This window comes from Aythya marila (assembly GCF_965140915.1).
Source record: "Aythya marila genome assembly, chromosome: 3".
NCBI classification, from domain to species: domain Eukaryota; kingdom Metazoa; phylum Chordata; class Aves; order Anseriformes; family Anatidae; genus Aythya; species Aythya marila.
In genome coordinates, this window is record NC_139044.1 from 1,736,951 (window position 1) to 1,754,664 (window position 17,714).

At 36.4% G+C, this 17,714-nt stretch overlaps 1 protein-coding gene across 2 annotated transcripts in view; it reads right to left on the reverse strand.

The window, feature by feature from the left end:
* Positions 1 to 3,842: 3,842 nt before the first annotated feature.
* The window catches only part of ESF1 (ESF1 nucleolar pre-rRNA processing protein homolog), a 30,394-nt gene continuing 16,522 nt past the window's right edge, over positions 3,843 to 17,714 (reverse strand). For both annotated transcript variants that reach the window (XM_082755682.1, XM_082755683.1), the window contains exons 10-14: positions 12,594 to 12,715; positions 10,842 to 10,932; positions 6,359 to 6,432; positions 5,473 to 5,619; positions 3,843 to 4,892 (exon numbers count right to left, since the gene is read on the reverse strand). In XM_082755682.1, coding sequence (XP_082611808.1) covers positions 4,596 to 4,892; positions 5,473 to 5,619; positions 6,359 to 6,432; positions 10,842 to 10,932; positions 12,594 to 12,715 — 731 coding nt within the window. In that variant the 3' untranslated portion in view covers positions 3,843 to 4,595. The remainder of the gene's footprint in view (positions 4,893 to 5,472; positions 5,620 to 6,358; positions 6,433 to 10,841; positions 10,933 to 12,593; positions 12,716 to 17,714) is intronic.

The window sequence follows — 17,714 nt, forward strand, 5'->3', positions numbered from 1 at the left end:
TTCATGAGCTCCAAAATGTGAATTTGCTGACAGACGAATTCAGATTGATAAAAGAATCTATGCAAGTTTATTTCAGGGTGGAATTTACACTTCTATAGCTTTTATTTTTTTTTTAATATATGCATTTAAGTTCATTGCTGTTACCCCTCTTCCATCTATTGTACTTCTTACCTTTTCAAAAAATTTGGCTTACAGCAAAGTAAGGCAGCCAATCTGTGATGAATGCATTGTTACTTACAAAAGCAACAAGTTTTGGTGCCAAATGTACGTCTTTGGCCTCTCAAGAAAGCCAGGTAGCTTTAAATTTACTAATAAGTTTATGCTTCTTCTGAATCACTCTGTCTGGTACTGCTCTTTGTTGTTGTTGTTCCATTAGGATAAAATGAAATTAAAATGAAATTAAGAAGTGTAACAAAACAGATATTTTGGAAAAGATGAGCATTTGGACACCAAAATATAGCATAAATGCTTCCCTGCATGGCATTTTCCTGTCAGACCACAGCTCAAAGAAAAGAATGCATTTGCAATAACCAAAACCAAATGCCATAGCTGATTTCACTAGCTCCACACTTGGTTTTCTCTGTGACATGGCTTTGGTTCCTAAGCATTCATGTCTTTTTTTTTTTTTTTTTTTTTTTACCGTCATAGAACTCTAAAATCCACCAAATGAGGAATATTTTACCTTTAACCTGCAAGCCGTTGAACAGACAACAGACATGGAAGCTTCTCATCAACAACTACGGATTTGGGACAGGGAAAAAAAAAAAAAAAAAAAAAAAAAAAAAAAAAAAAAAAACAACTCATAGTTGGTTTGGTACTTACTGACCTTACTGACCTTCTTTCCCACCTCCAGCTGTCAGGACACCCTGCAGAGCTACCCCTGTGCAAAACCAGACACCTAATTCATCACCTCACATCTTCCTAGGCTCTCTCCCTGCTGGTTGTTGGTCCTGCTCAGTTTTCACTTCTATAGAATTCTTTAAGGAAAGAGACCGACAGCTCGGGCTGTGCTACCCAGCAAAAAAATCCTGCTCGAGAGCAAGGCACCAGTTCTTCGGGCAGCTCACGCTCCCAGTCCATTCTTTGGTTGCCCTGGCATTAACCTAAGGAGAAAAGCAGATGGGTAAACTGGGTAAATGAGGAAGGTAAAAAGCTTACGCTTAGGAATTTTGTACTCCTCATAAAATCAATCTTAGTTGCATGATTTTAACCCATAGAAATCACAGCCATCCTGAAACAGTCACTTTGCTATTCTTAGTCATTTTGGTAACCAGTTCTGTTAAAACTTCCATTTTCCATGAACAAACCACCAACTCACTCGAGCAGCGGTTCAGCCACACACGCTGCAGACCGCAATAGTTTTTCTGTTATAGCTTAGACTTAAAACGTCAATCTTTGACTCATGCTGTCAGAAGTCAATACAAACCGTATTTGCCTCAATTGTCCTTCCCCTCTCCCTTGCCCCAGAAACAGAAACAGAGGAAGGACTGAGTGCAATGGGTAGAACTGCAGTGCAAAGCCATGAAGCTGTGCAGCGCCACAGAGTGTGTGGGACACAGCCCAGGAGCATTTGCCCAGGAAGATGTGGCAACCAGCCTTTGGATGATGCGTCTCTTCAAGAATGGGACAGGAACAAGGTTTGCCAGTGCAGTCACTGGAGGCTAGAAACAAAGTTGTTTAAAACTTGCACAGTCTCACAAGGCTGAAACACAAAGCTGGAACAGTCCTGAGTACACATTACTCATATGCTAATGAAGAGGATATAAAGCAATAATGACCTTAAGTGACATTTATCGAGATTCAATTCAGAGCCCAGACAAAAATATTCCCATTTGTAACACTACATCAAGTACAGAAAAGATAAACAATACAACAGGCTTTTCTGACAACTTTTCTTGCTTTTTACAGAATGGTCCTGCGTGTGTTAAGTTGCAGCCTTTTAAATGCAAGAAATTTATCTTCTCAAAGTATTTTATGAAAATGACTAATGAAAACTACTTTGGCAGAGCTACTACTTTTGTTGTTCTTACCATAGGTAGGAAACTAAGGTACAGGAATTCAACTCCTGATTTATAACAAGTGAAAAACAAACTAATTACTCTGGTAGTTTTAAATACACGTAACAATTTCATAAGACTATTTTTAGAGACACTAGTGTTTCATCTGCTTTGGTTTTTAAATGTCACAACACAACTTACTGTTATCTTTGGACACTACCAAAGTAAGAAAAGAACAAAAAGCCAACTGTTGCTATAAATTGGAAATAACACGTTTAATTTCTAGAAGGAAGGAAAAATAGAAAACATACGTGGCTCTTCATCTTTGGTTGTCTGATCTTCCTCAGTTTTCAAATAAATCACCTTTTTTTTTTTTTATTATTTTTTATTTCCGCTCATACTAGATCTTTAAGTGTCTGGCTTAAACACTAGTGTGAGCTCTAATGGCTGCCAACTTGGAGACAAGCTACTTTATACCAAACCTGCCTAAGTTACTAGAAAAGTGAGTCTTGTCTCACTTTAACAGCCTCATTTTGTAATGCTAATCATCACTGTTGCTGGTTACATGCCGCTTACTGAAAAGACCATCATAGTTTAAAGTTCAGTTTAGAACTCCGAGGTGCTATTTTAATGTTCTTAAACGATGAGATGGTCAAAACCATCCTTTTTTCTTGTTTTTGGTGTATACCAACAGGGGTAATGAATTGCAATGAATTCAAAATGAGACATGACCATTGTAAATTTAACTGCAAAATGAATAGTCTTCTATGACAGAAGCTTGTTTCCTTATCCACACCACCAGATGCATATGCGTACACTTGTATCACTTCTGTATGACACGTTTTCTTAGAAGAGTAACCACTGACTCTTTGATCGAGATGCCAAAACACTTCCCTTAGTGGAAAATTCTGTTTCTCAAAAGTATCTTTCTTCCCTTTTCTTTGTGAACTTAAATCTTCCTGAATATTATTATGCTCTTCTCTGCTGTATACCAATGCTCAGAAGCTTCTCACTGTTTCCAGCAGGATAGGTTTTCCTTGCTCTCCATTACACTCTGTCAGTTCCAAACTACCAAATGCGCTTGATGGGTCCTGTCATCTTGCTTGAAAGGCCAAGAAGTCACAGAAGCTGGATCAAAGTTATGCACAAAAGATATTGTATTATTTCCTTAGCTTTTTTATGTTAGCTATTCAAAAGTGAATGCGAAGATGTTCTCAGTAACCAGGTGAACAACACTTTTAATGTTCTAGGTTTGCAAGCATTCTTCAGGCACATCAATACCTTTTTTTTTTCCCAAGAGTACTTTGTATCTCCATGTGTACTTGCATATTCTGTCTCTTACCGAATTTTGTCCATTTTTGCCATTAGGTATACAGCCTCCTCTGCTAAATCTGACTCTAATCTCCTTCACTTATCAAGACATATTTATGTAAGCACTAGTTCTGAGTATCTGAAGTTTCTAACCTCTGCTTTAACAGTGCTTTGTTCAAATTAATGATGACTTAAAAAGTAACCATACTTCTTCATGATTATGAATTACCTATCAGCTCCATGATTCTAATATTCTCAGTCTTTTTTGGTACAATATTGTATTTCTACTACAATTGATATAGCAAACACTTCAAAAAACACCTTAAGACTAATTAATTGATAGGACAGTTAATTGAAAGGACTAGGAAAAAACAGTATTTTCTACTTCCTGTATTTAGCTTCCCTGCACTGTTGACATCACTGACACCGATAGCAACAAGGACCAACAGCAGGGTTTCTAAAATTGACTTAAAAAAACAAACAAACAAAAACAAACAAACAAAAAAACCCACGCATACCAAGTCTCACAGTATTTAAAGAGGAACTACATTAATGGGAATGCAAAATCAGGAAGAGAAAGTTTAATTTTAAACACAGTTTTATTTAGGCATAGAAAAAGAAAACAGAGCTAAGTGCCCAAAAACTCATTTGGGCAAGTTTTAAATGTCTATTTCTAATATATATTAAAGAAATTCTTCTAAATAGCAATTTTTTCCCATTAATTAGCCCTTATAAAATCCATGAACTCTTCAATTATTTGGAGTAGAAATTAATTAGGTTGCATATATGTAAACAATTAAACGTATACAATAGACCTGTATACAAAATTTCTTCAGTGTTTAGTTATATTACTACCTTTCTAAATCAGGTATTTATAGACTTCTGCAGAATTAAAAACATTAAGACTCAGTCTCAGCTCTAAACCCTCTGCAGAAGTGTTTTTTTTTGTTTTGTTTTGTTTTTTTAATATAACCATAACTATGGCTACTTTTTGTAGTCATCATCAACACTTCTGTTCAGAGACCGCATGATATGAAGCAAATAGATCTGAAACCATTAATTCCCTAGGTTTTCAAGGTGTAGTTTTTCCAACAACAGAGCAAAACCATTTTGGGGGCAAAAAGAAAGGGTTATCGTTATTCTAGTTACTTCGGAACTGTCACTGAAGTTAAATGATCTTTCTGGAAATTTTAGGTGAACAGGAATTAGACCATACTGTAGAAACGTCAACAGATGTTGTCAGAAGAACATCAACAAAAGTGAAGTCTGAGTATAAATGAAGTTCAGTTATTTAATTTTCTGCTTTTTTCTTGCCTGAAACTGTTCCGTTTTGGTTTTGACTGACTTTATTAGCATTGATAAAGCAGGATCTGTAGATTTCTTCGCAACCTCTTTCTTTGCCATCTTGCTCTCCTGCTCCTTGTTTGTCTCCTTAAGACCTTGCTGCTCTTGTTCTCTTCGGCGAGCTTTCTCTTCTAAGATCTTTTCTACTGCTTTTGTCTTCTTGAAATTTGGATCTGAAGGATCCACATTAAATAAGGGGGAAGTAAACATTGCTTGGAACCTCGTGTCAGCAACATTGACCTGAAGCAGAAAAAAAAAATATTTTAAGTAACCTTTACCCATAATAGCAATGTTTCTAAATACAATATGAGCTGCTTATTGAGCATATGAAACGGTTCATCATGCCAGGAACTGCTCAGGTTGCAAGTTTTCAGTGAGTATAGAGTACCAGAAGATCATATTGGTAAACCAGTTGAGTGAATACTTGTACAAATTCTGTATAAGCATCAATCAGCAAACCAAGGAAGAGTCTATAGTCGAGAACAATTGACCAGAATCAAAGACACGGTGGAAAATTATCAGATCAAAATGTACCTGTGAGTATTTACTCATTGAGTTGTAGAAGGTCTTATGTATTGCCCTGTTACCTCACACAAAGTTAGAATGTACCCCCCCTTCAACCTCGTGTCAAGATATTTTTGTTTGTTTTCTATAACAGCCTGTAAAACCCTAAAAAAGGTAGATAGAGCTGCTTCTCCTTCACCTAGAAGCAAGGGAGAAGGATATGGAACCACTAAGTTTATCCCAAAAACAACTGATACCAACAATTAGCATTTAAGTTATTCTAGTCAATCTTCAAAAATCAAGCATACACCATTACCTGGAAGTCATCTTCTAATAACTCTTTCTTTTTCATTAAGAGTTTCTTTTTCTTCTTGCTCAAGTTCTGCTGTTCTACTATCTGCTTATAATTAAAATGCTTTCTGCCATCGTCTTCATCATCCATCATAAGTAGAGCCATTTCAGCCTGTTAGAAAATAAGAGTTAATGTACACAATGAAATGGAGTTTTCTATGAAAAAAATACAGCAACTATGTTAGTGAAGTCTATGATTCTATACACAAGTTGAAATAGGGTTGTTAAAACAGTATTATATCAAGCATAACATTATTGCACCTCAAAATATGTAAATAATGCAAATTATTATTTTTTTTAAAAACTGCAGATACACATTTCAACTTTCTAATATGTACTAATAACGTAATTTGAGAACTGTATACCCTAACATCAAAAGAACAAGTATCATTTTTTACGGGTATTTAAATCACAAAATAATTGACATTCACAAACTTCATAAAGGTAATAAATTCTGAGAATGAATAAAAAAAACAAACAAATAAGCAATAGCAAACGATTCAGTCTTGAAGGTTACAAGTCAATAGGACAAACATGCTGAGACAGCTTTAAAGCTAGAAATTAACCATCCAGTGTTCTTTCCATGCCCATTTACATTTTAGGGTTACTAAACTCTGTTGATCTGGTGTTCAACTACAGTTTTCCATAAAGATATCCTGGTATAATCTTCGGGGCCAACTACCGATTTCCTTTGGTGATTTATTCCAAAAGCTCTCACTAGTCAAATTATACAGCTTTATTCTATTGTTATCCTAAGGGACTTAATAGTCCACTCACAAGCACATCTCCAAGTATTTGCAGAATTCAGGCAATGCAACATCTGTAATTCTCAATGTTTTAAGCCACTTTACCTTCTGCTTTTCAACTTCAGCTTCATCTTCATCTTCATGGTCACTTTCAGCTGACTCTGCCTTCTTCTTTGAACCTAAGTGCAAAAATAGGCCATGCATACATTTATTCAAGCTTTTGCATGAGACCATAATTTACCTATCAACAGGACCTTAAAGTACACCTCATTTTCTTTCTTTCTTCAACATTATGCCGAAAACCAATGAAAAATTAGCTAGACTTAAAGCAATAAAAATCTACTGAATATTTGCATAGTTCATAGAGGAAACAATATTTAAATAGATTCTACTCTATTTTTTTTTTTATAGAGCAGTAGAGAGGATCACAACAGTGCAGGCAAGCATAGCAACTCCACTCCCACACTATTTTAAATCGAAATTATTTTAGACTCCTAAGTCTAACTGAGGTATACTACAGTTTTCAAATTGTTCATTCTTTCTACTTAGAGAATGTAATGAATACTTTAGAATAAAAAGCAAATGTGCACCTCTTCTCTGTATCCAGAATACAAGCCTGCCAGCTGAGTAAGATAAAACATCAGTCAAACAAAAAACATTTTTAGAATTTATTTGTAAGCCTAAAACATCATATCTTGCCGTTAAGCATTAGGGTAAAGAAGACCTATTTTCATCCATGGGGATAAAAATATGATTGACTGTTCAGACTGAATATTCTTCAAATAAAGCTTTCTTACTCTTACCCTTAATGTTATATGCATAGTGCTAATTAGAGACAACATGAGTAGTAACAGCATAAAGCATGAGTCAAACGTAATGTTTATGAACAGGTCTGTTTTCATGAACCCTATGAAATTAAATGTATTCTCTTTGGAACACCCATAGAACTGGATCAAGAAGGAGCAGGAAAAGAGGAAGGTTTTGACCTGAAACACATACTCTGACCTTTGAGCTTGGAATTTCTTTCCCAGGCAATTTATTACAGTCCACTAGGGGTACTTTTAAGGAAGATTTTGGCTCCATTTTGTTAAGCCAGATTTGTAGTCAGACTAGAAATACAATCATGCCAGAAAAATGTCAAGTTGTATCACTAAGTATACTCTGGAACAGGATGCATTTCTTGAAGAACATTTTTTCCTCCCTTGACTACTCTCTTGACTATTTCTAAATAGATTCCAAGCTCGAAATGGATTTCTGGAAGAAACTACTACCACCAAAAAAAGTTAACTATCCAGATGCAGTGTCATTAGCTCACAAGCTGAATTGTTGTTCTAGCAGTTCCAAAAAGTATGCAGGAAAATCAGACTCAGATACAATATTGTTACCTACCTTAAACAATTTATTTTAATGTATGAAGGGAAGAAATACCTGTCTTATGTAAGGTTTCAACAACTTGCAAGTCTTCTCTATCTTTCCAGAACTGACTAAACTAGAGCAAAGTAAACAGAGCACCAGATGTGCAAACTGATGACAATTATTCTGAAAGTTAAATCTAAGTCTCTTATAGCCTTTCCACCTACACCTCTAAGAAGTGCCCTCAAAATATCTTCCCCCATCTTTTACTGTGTGAAGAACCACTAAAGCAAGGATAGCTTACGCTTCAGGCTTCAAAGACTGATGATGCTGCAGACCGGGGTGAAACCAGGAGACAGTATCACACTAAGCTTTTTTGCACAGAGGAAGGAGGTAGAATAAAAATAAAAACTAAAATCCATTAATTTCTTGCTGCGATCTTATGCAGCTAGAGCTGCAGTCTCTCTCAGCACTAAAACTACTGCATCGCAGTGAAAACAGTTGGGTTTCATAAGTCACAGATGTGCCATTTTCTTTCTTTTTATGATAGTCCTGACATAGTCCATCTACCCACATACACTCTGGAAGTCCATCCCCATCTTCTTCTGCACATACATCACACAATATCCTGAGTTGGAAACTATCATGTTAATAAGCAATTACACCGTTCAGCTATTCCCTTCCCCAGCTTAGGCTGAAACAAGAAAAATACCATTTAGTTCCAGGTGAGCCCACAGAAACAGACACACTGAGACTGAAATTGGCCGAGCCAATTGACAGATTTACAACACTTTTTTCAACAATACGTGTATTCATATAAATCAGAAGTGACAAGTGCTTTTTATTTCCCTTAACAATACCAAACCAGAAATGAGCTTCTGAAATACAGACATCAAGGTTCATATACTTACAGTACTTCACAGAACTAAGAGAAACCTGCCAAACACACTTGAGTAGACTTTACATAACTTCCAGTCTTCCTTTCCTAGCACTGGTGCTTAAACATAATACGAAAAACTGAGGCTCTTTGTCTAATACCTTCTTATAGTCTTGCTTCCTTTAAACTACCCCACCTCATCAAAAATGAAATAATGCAAAACCCTTGAACATTTACAATCAAGAAGTCAAACCAGTGTGGGAGCAAATACACCACTGCAAAACACTAACAGCACTACTACATCCTCGTTTTTTGCTCTGGTTCACCTGAGTCTGTAATATGTTATGTCATACACTTCTCCAGTATAATTTAGTATCATATGACAGGCAGTTTAAGGGAGCAAATTCCATCTTTCAGGGGAATTGTGGAAGGCTTATGTAAAGTTACAGACAGCATTAAGTTGAATGATTGTATCCTAGTTATGAAACTGTCGCCGATAAAATCTTCTCTGAACTAGGCTTTAACTCATTTTCCTCAATCAGGTAAGCAAGCTGTGCTTAAAAAGAATCCCAGCTATTTTACAGAGGCCATTCTTAGCAAACTTGGGTAAAGCCTGACAAAGTTGAGACGTGTAACAATAAAATGTCAGCTGGCTTGTAGTCAACCACTACTCTCCCTTTGAAACTTCTCCAGAGTTAGCCACGTTATGTTTTTCTCCTCTTTCTCAATAGATTATCAGTAATATTGCAGACTGAAGTTTCACTTGCACAACCTTTATGTCTGTTCTGATATCCCCAAGGGCTCCAAGCAGAGTAAAACCTATTCTCTTTCTTATGGATGAGAAGGCTCAATCATCAATACACAGTCATTCCCTGAGTCCCTCCACAACACAAGCAACGTCTTACATGATGCAGAAAAACATCTTCCGAGATCTTGCATACAACATTGAAACATCAAATATTACTATGAGAATAGCCACATAGTCTTGCTATTAAAAAAAAAAAAAAAACAAAACACAAGACCAACAGAAAGAGTATTGGAAGAAATAGCATCTTTCCAATGATTTCTGAAAAGTAGCCTACACATCACTCATCACAGAAGTCTGGCAGAAAACAGCACTGCATTACGCCTTCCTTAAATTAAGCTGATACTTTCTATGAAACATGAATCCAACTCGCTGTTTTGTACTTCAGATTATTAAGACATTCACATAAGTACATTAAGAAAAGTCCAGCTTTTGTTTTTGAATTATTTACTTTCTCCTAACACAAGCTTCTAACCATCAGGACACAAGCCTATGGTGTTTGATGTCAAATTAGAAGTAGTATAGTTTTGGGTTGTGGTATTTGTAATTCTGTTGCTAACACCTCGTCCCCTTGCCCTCTTAATATGCAACCGTATGAATCACTCCTAGGGTTTGGCTCTCCAGAGCCTTCAACTTGCACTTCTTGATTATCCTCACCTTAAAATTTTAGCCACCAAAGTCATACTTCAAATAAATTTGTCGTCACAGCAAAAGCTAACTTCAACACCAGACCAAAAACTTGTGAAAGCAGCATCCCAAAAATCTGAACTGGACAAGTTAACTCCCAAAATATTACACTTCAAAACATCTTACTATTGTCTTTGTGCCCATATAATAATGCCAAACCAAATTCCTAGATTAAAACACATATGGAAAGTCTGCTATCTGTTTAGCATTAGATCATTATAATTCTGAAAACTTGAACAGTTCTCCATTTTCTATCAAGAAAGGCTACGCATACTAAAGATTTATTCTCAGAGAAATAATTAATATATTTTCATACTGTAGGTAACTCTTTAAGCTGTCCACAAATAAAAAAAAGTCATAGAGGTATCCAGTTTATTATTTCACCGTTTGGTTTGCTACGCAGCCAGAGTACACAAGTAAAAACATGTATCAGACTGAGAGAAAACAACATTACTTTCTTATGAGAGACAGATTTATTTATTTATTTAATAACATATCAGATGTTTCTGTCATTTATATAACTGACCCAACCATCAAAGGGACCATATAATCTGTCTGGAAAAAGGCTTCCAAGGCAACCAAGACTTTTTTCCCTCCAGAATTTTTAGGGGAGTAGACTGTTTGCTCGTTCTCAACAGCCATCCCCAGTAATTGGCTAAGTGACAGTTTCTGATTACAGCTGGGAGAAAATTTGCATTGCCATTACGTATATTACAGTATGCATCATTTTATCAGGAATCCTGCCTGCAATTATAGGCAAGTGACACACAGTTTTTTCCATTCTGAACATGCCATCTCTGCATTTACACTAGCCTTTGTTTCTAAAGCTCGTTATTTAAAGAAAGAGCACACTTATTTTGACTCACCTGTTTTCCCAAGCTCTTCAGCAAAATATGGATCATTGAGATCAACATCAGATGGAATTTCATCTTCACTCATTTCTTTCTCAGCAGTAGCCTGTAACAAAGCAGAAACATTATTTCAACCAACATATAAACTACAAAAGTTTCACTGGAATTAAATGTTCCTTCTGTCAGAAACTACGAATGTGAAAACCAAAGCATTACATGCTGAACCATCATGAAACTAGAACTCACTAGAAATTGCTAGTTAAGAACAATCTATTTAAAACCTGTATTACAGATTGCAAGCTTTTGTTTTTACCTAAAAAAGGGCAACTTACATTTTCCAAGGAACTCTATAAGCTTATCACAGACAGCAATGCAGTAGCGAATCATACCAGCAAATATGTGCATAAGCTGTAGTTCTAGGTACATAATTGTTACCTGATTGCTCTTAACTCCTACCCAGAAAAAAATTAAATCCTTACTACCTCAAGTAGTGTACTATTCTGTTCTTTGCTACTTCAAAAGTGCAATTAAAAAACAAAACACAACTCGTCATGTTCTTGAAGCAAAAACTCTTCCTACCCAGGAAGTCAGAGAATCAAAAACCACTATGGTACTCTAGGAAAATGTTACTTGCTCTATTCACGTGCTCTTTGCCAGACACTGCTTCTGACAGACAGAATATAGCATGCAAAAAAACCCCACAACATACATCTGACATGGCATCATGGGACTGGTGTGTCCTTATGTTCCACAAGGACTCTACCATGGGGAAAAGCTTGAGTAAAGGGCTTCATTTTATGCTTCAAAAAAATCAGAAGGGTCAAATTTGGATTTAGAACAGCAATTTCTGTTACTGGAAGAATTCAGTGATACACCTCGCTCCTTGACCTAATTTATCAGGCCAAACTAGAGTATTACACTATCAAAAGCTGCTCTACTACCTAACAGTGCAATTTAGTTCAGAGCACTCATCTTCTGTATGATTAAAGAAGTTATTCATGAAATGCCAGCTAAGCCTGAACTAGAATGGACAGGATACCTCTAGTTATGGGTTACACTTATAAACGTTATTCTGCAACATGAACCATATTCAAAGTAATTAAGATTATACAGAAGCTAGATTCTATATACTGCGTGTTTTTTTCCTTAGTATACAAGCAAGAGTTTCATTTATCTGCCTATTCCTGCACATCTCTGCCACAGGAGTCAGTTACTTCACAATTACCTTCTGTGTGGGGGAAAATGAAGCAACAGCAATCTTTGCATTTTTATAGAACAACTTTGCTATCCATACAACAAAAAATTTACTAGATTTGCTTTTGTAGTTTGAAAGTTGAATGATTCTTCATAGCTATTAGTTCTTGGCTGCTACAGCTCTGACAAGAGTCTGTATGGTTCAAAACTACAGCATTCATTCCGCATTCATACAGCATTCAATCATGCATTCCAACTTTGCACCAAAAGCATACCATAGCAAAAAGACCCTTCCTAATGCATTCAGAAGATGCACAACTTAAAAAAGAACAAACAGATGACTTTTTTGTAAGAACATAATATATGCTCAGTATTAGCCTGAACGTCCTTTAGCTCTGTAGATCTGATTACAATTAAGACTTTCCAAATGAGCAACCACTGCACATTTGAGCCATAAAACAATACTGCACTCCTGCCAGAAAACAAAAGTACCCCCCCCATTTATCTAAAACTAGAACAGCAACTTAAGAAAAGGAAGGAGCATCTCCTTTTGCAACTCAGAGCAGATGTTACCTTTCTCTTCTTTTTAAGGTTTCTTTTTTCTTTCTTCTTCTCTAGGTATTTTTGCCATGGAGTTAGGTTATCCTTTCCTTCCAACCTATTTTTGACCATTTCTTCAGCATTTTCTTTGAGGCCTAGTAAAAATAAATAAATAAATAGGAGGTTAAAGAAATTGGATCAATTTGAACTTTTCCTTAACCAACTGCTTTTCTTTTGCAAAGGAAAAACCTAGTTTTTCCTTCCACAAGTCAATGAGAACAAGCATTGCTTGGAGCAACAACTCCATAAATACGATTGGTTTATAGGTTGTATTTTTCCAAATATAACATCTTTCCAGTAACAACTCATACAGGAGTGAGATGATGAGGTTGTGTGTGCAATATTTTATTCCCAGCATCCTTACTGTTCCTCAAAAATGTCACCTGTTCAGACAGTAGACTGCACAGTCTATGAAGTCTACCACTTTAAGGCTGAGAGTAACATAATAATGCAGTAATAACACAGCACCCTTAAATTTAATGTACCTTACTATTATTAGTTAAGCTTCACAAAAACACTTCAAATCCAGTCCAGTCATTCCCATTTTTTGCCCACGGGAAAACAAAGATTGAGCTGACAAAGCTTGTGAAATATTAAATCACTACAGGGCTATATCACAGCTGGCTTGAACCTGTAGCTGGTGCTCTCTATTTCCTGTTTCACCCAGAAATATTTGATGGTTGTTGCTATATCAGTATGCCCCACTGACGTAATAAAGTTGTTATGTAGCTCCCTTACTAAGGCAATGCTGCAGTGTCTTCATCATCTTCATCCACCATTGTAAGAGAGCAAAAAATTATTTTCACCATGTTTGAAGTCAAAATAAATCTGCAGCTAGGAAGCATGGAAGAACAGAAATAATAAAACAAATAATTTCTTGCATTATGTACTAATATCACAATGTGATATGTGCCAAGTCATTTGAGGCAAGATGTTTTCAAGTAATCTAGTCTTAATTCTGTTGTACCCCTCAGGATAACAAAACAAATATGAAAACCTGTATCTTGGGTTTAATTCCAACTAACAAAGGAGTAGAGGGAAGCATATTCATAATTGCAAAGGTTAGGATTTTTCAGTTGTTTAAGTCATGCAGAAAAGCAAGATCTTTCTCAACTTGGATTGCTGTTTCCTACTTTTTATTTTGCCCAAGACACTTCAAATAGAAAATTGCACCTTGTTAAATACAAAAAATAAAAAACAGAGCATTGTCTCTTGTATGTAAATTCACAGAGAACAAAATGTTTTCTAATCCACAAAAGCAGAAATAAGTAATGCCACGAAATCCTGATCGAGTATTATGCATACATTGCACAATCTACCTAATAGCTCTTAACTAAGAAGTCTGTTTTCCTGTTAACAGATAAGAGTTTTATTTCACAAAACTATTTTTAAAGCTACATAGTACCAGTCTGCTTTAATGACTAAAGCTACCCTAAATTAAGAAATAGTACACCTCTTGTATGACAGGAAAGCTAGATTCAGATTCAATGTTTAGGGTAAATTACAAATGTTTTTTAAAAAAAGAAGCTACCATTGGAAGGAAATTAAGGGACTTAATTTAAAAGATTATAGACTGCTTGAAAGAGATCAGCCTTGAATCAACAGAAAAACATTTAAAAGAACGTCCTCTGGTATCACCAGGTACCATTTCAAGCTGTATTAACTCAAATGAAACAATACCAGCTGCCGTTGTGTTGAGGCTGAGCACCTGAATTTGCACCATTACGCCTTGAACTTTAATACAGCTCTCTTGTCAATATGCATTGATAAAGCTTCTCATTGTGTGATCACGTTTTACCTTTGCCCACTCTTAACCCTGTTTGATACACAGATAATTAACACGCCTCAATATTTTGTGTCACTGTACAACGTATAGATAAGTTACTGAACATACTAGCATATGGCCAAATTACCAAAAATAATTGAACTCTAGAAACAGAATGGAGCTTTCTACAACATCCATCATTACAGTATTCAATAGTGCAAAAACGTCACCCTAAAAAAGGAATCCACTAACCACAGTGTCCCCATTTTACAGCTGCCTTTATAATGTGAATAAACACTGACCTTGATGGGCACCTACAAAAAGAAAACCTCATGATGGAAAGAGATTAAACAACTTGCCTTGCAACACACTGAAGCAGAATTCAGTGGCAAAAAGGCAGAATCCGCTTCCATGAAAAGAAGTAGCAGCCCGAGCAATGAAGGATTTGCTCCTACTTGCAAGTCCTTCATTCATTTACTACACGCTTTTTTTTTTTTAAGAAAGCCTTCCCTAACAAAAGAGTCCAATATTCAGTAGTTAACATCCTCCTTTTGGACATGACTGTTAGGTCTTGGAACATGTAGGGATCATGTTTCTACTCTTCCCACCTCCAGGTCTGACCCTCGCTATCTCTTCCCCAATCCTCCTTGTTCTAACCATCAGGGATGCTGAAGAGCATCCCTTCCCTTCCATTGCTGCCCAGCTCTCTAATTCTAATCTCCCATTTCTCATACTAGCTTTATCGCTCAAGTCACGTGGACCTCTCCAGGTGTCCCAGACTGTATTTTCTCCCAGCTCCCAGATTTCTCATTTGACCTTTGTCTGCTCCTCATCAACCCTTCCAGCTCTTCTCAGTAAGAAGGAACTGAAAACAGATGGCATAATGGCAAAAAATAAATAAACGGGCAGCCTTCATGGACAGCCCTACCTGTCCCTAGAAAAGCAGGCACAACATTTTTCCAACAAGCTGCAAACACTAATTTCTCTTCTTGCACTTGCCTGCTCTCCAAAAATAATTCCAAGGCTAGAAAGCTAGTTACAGCATGTCTGAAACACGAAGTGTGGACAAGGTCTAAAAATGTATTAAGCCATGCTTTATAGGAAGAAAAGAAGGAAGAAAGAAACACCACGTAAAACAGCCTTCTAATATGCTAGAAAGAAGCCAGAATTAACAGTAAGAGGCAAGCCAGTGCCGCCACAGAAACTGGTTAGTGAACCAGCAAACAAATACAAAGCCACAAAAAAAGTGAAGGAAAGTGTGCTGTACAGGTTCACCAAAAATGTGCCACTAAGAAACCCTCACACAGCCAGGGCTGTAATTTAGTCACTTCCAACAATACATGGTTTTGTCTCCGAAGTCTAGGAAAGGGCAGTCATAATGCTTCCTAGAAACTGAACTACTATTACTTGGGATTATTTTTCAGTAGGTTTTGGAGGAAAAAAAAAGTTGCTGGTCAGGTAGCAACATTGCACATTCTCTCTAAAGACTGGATTAAGAAATATATATCACATCTCCAGGAGGGTGTATGTGTGGGGTGGGGGGGGATTAAAAAAATCTCAGAGGAGGTTACAAGATTTCTGATTTATTCGCCTAGAACATGGCATCATTTGATCCATCTGGCACAGAAGGACTTGGAGGAAAATACAACCCTTTCTTGTGGTATTTGGCAGTCTCATGAAAGGCCTTAGAGTTTCTCCACAGATTAGAGTGGCTTACAAACTACTGTCCAGACCGCTTCCCGAGAATAAGAGTGTATTTAAGTGGTCAAAAGACTTGATTGCAGAACTGGAAAGAAGTCATCTGCTTTAGGTAGACTTATTAACTGGCCATACAAAAAGTTAAATTAAGTTTTACCTGCTCCTCCCCGTTTCTATTTTTAAATAACCGAATCACTAGTCATATTTAATTTTTACAAATAAGGGCCATGAAAAGAAGGTGTAAAGTTAATATATATTAGCATGCAACCAAATCATACTTGAACTAGGGGATTAGAAGCGTGAAAAACCCCATACAACATTATCAGCTTAAGTACTGCTTCTCACATTACTGAGGGAAGAAGGCTGAAACAGAAATTTTGCTTCTCTAAACAATGAAAAACTTTAGGCAATCTAACTGCTTGCAACTGTCACAGTTACTAAAAGCTAGAGAGATGCTTCTCAGTAAATCTAAATGAGTAAGATGAACTTGCATGTAATACCTCGCCTACTCCCCCCCAAAAAAATAACAAAAGAACTGATACACACACCTTGTTGCAGTTAGATCAAAGGAACGGCCAGCAGAAGGACTCTGATAACATTACGATTTGTTTGCCACAAATATAACACATCTTGGGTCAAGACAGTTTTCTTAACACAGCACTACTCCCTTAAAAAACAAACACAAACCAAAAAACCCTTAGATGCTAAAATGTCAAGTGTGAAGAACCACAGCACTGAGCACACACTTCTTTGTGCTGCGTGAGGTAGGATTCCTTATCATTTATCTCTTTATCTCTACCAGAAGCAGCGATCTAGATTGAGACAGATTTTGATTCAATTCTGTCATTTTCTTGCCCCACATAATCTGTAACAACATACAGTTGGGGTCCACCATGCACTTATAAGGGATCTGACTGCCTGCTGGTCTACTTCTGATGAAAACAAATTTCAAGGTTTCCTTAAAGCTCAGCTACATATTTACATCTCATTCTTCCCAAAGGAAGAATTTAAGTCCAATAAAAAAGCTGTATGAGAAACTGGCCGAATAGCATCAAGAACAGCGATTGTGGTCTTCTCCCTCTTCACCTTCTAAGGAGAGTTTGGGGAGCTGGATAAGAATGCATAGTAATTGTTGCTCAGATCGGCTATGATTAAGAAAACAGATGGATGCTTAAATATAACATTGATTTTGTGCCTAAAAGAAACAGACCAAAGAAAGTTGGAACTACATCTAATTTGTTTTTGCTGGCACTGTGGTTTATTAAAACTATTATGATTCAAGAATAACTGAATCATTCACAAAGTATGCTTTCTATAACCATGTGTAAACATTTGTGCCAAAACTCAAATTTTTAAATTAATTCAGATCTGCCTTTCAATTGAGGAAAGTCGTGGATTTAACTGTTGTAGTTCTCTCTATATTAAATATTTGGGCAGGAAAATGACCTTGCAGTAAGTCCATCAGATTGAGGCAGAGTTTGATAATAAAAGCATTTCAAGATGAAAGTTGGTTCTAAAAGACCTAAGGAGTCTTAAGAGATGATAACCAACGATTTTTAAATTCCCAGAACACTCCAAATGGAACATAATTAGTTCTTTGAGAATTTCAATATGCACATTAGTTCAAGGAA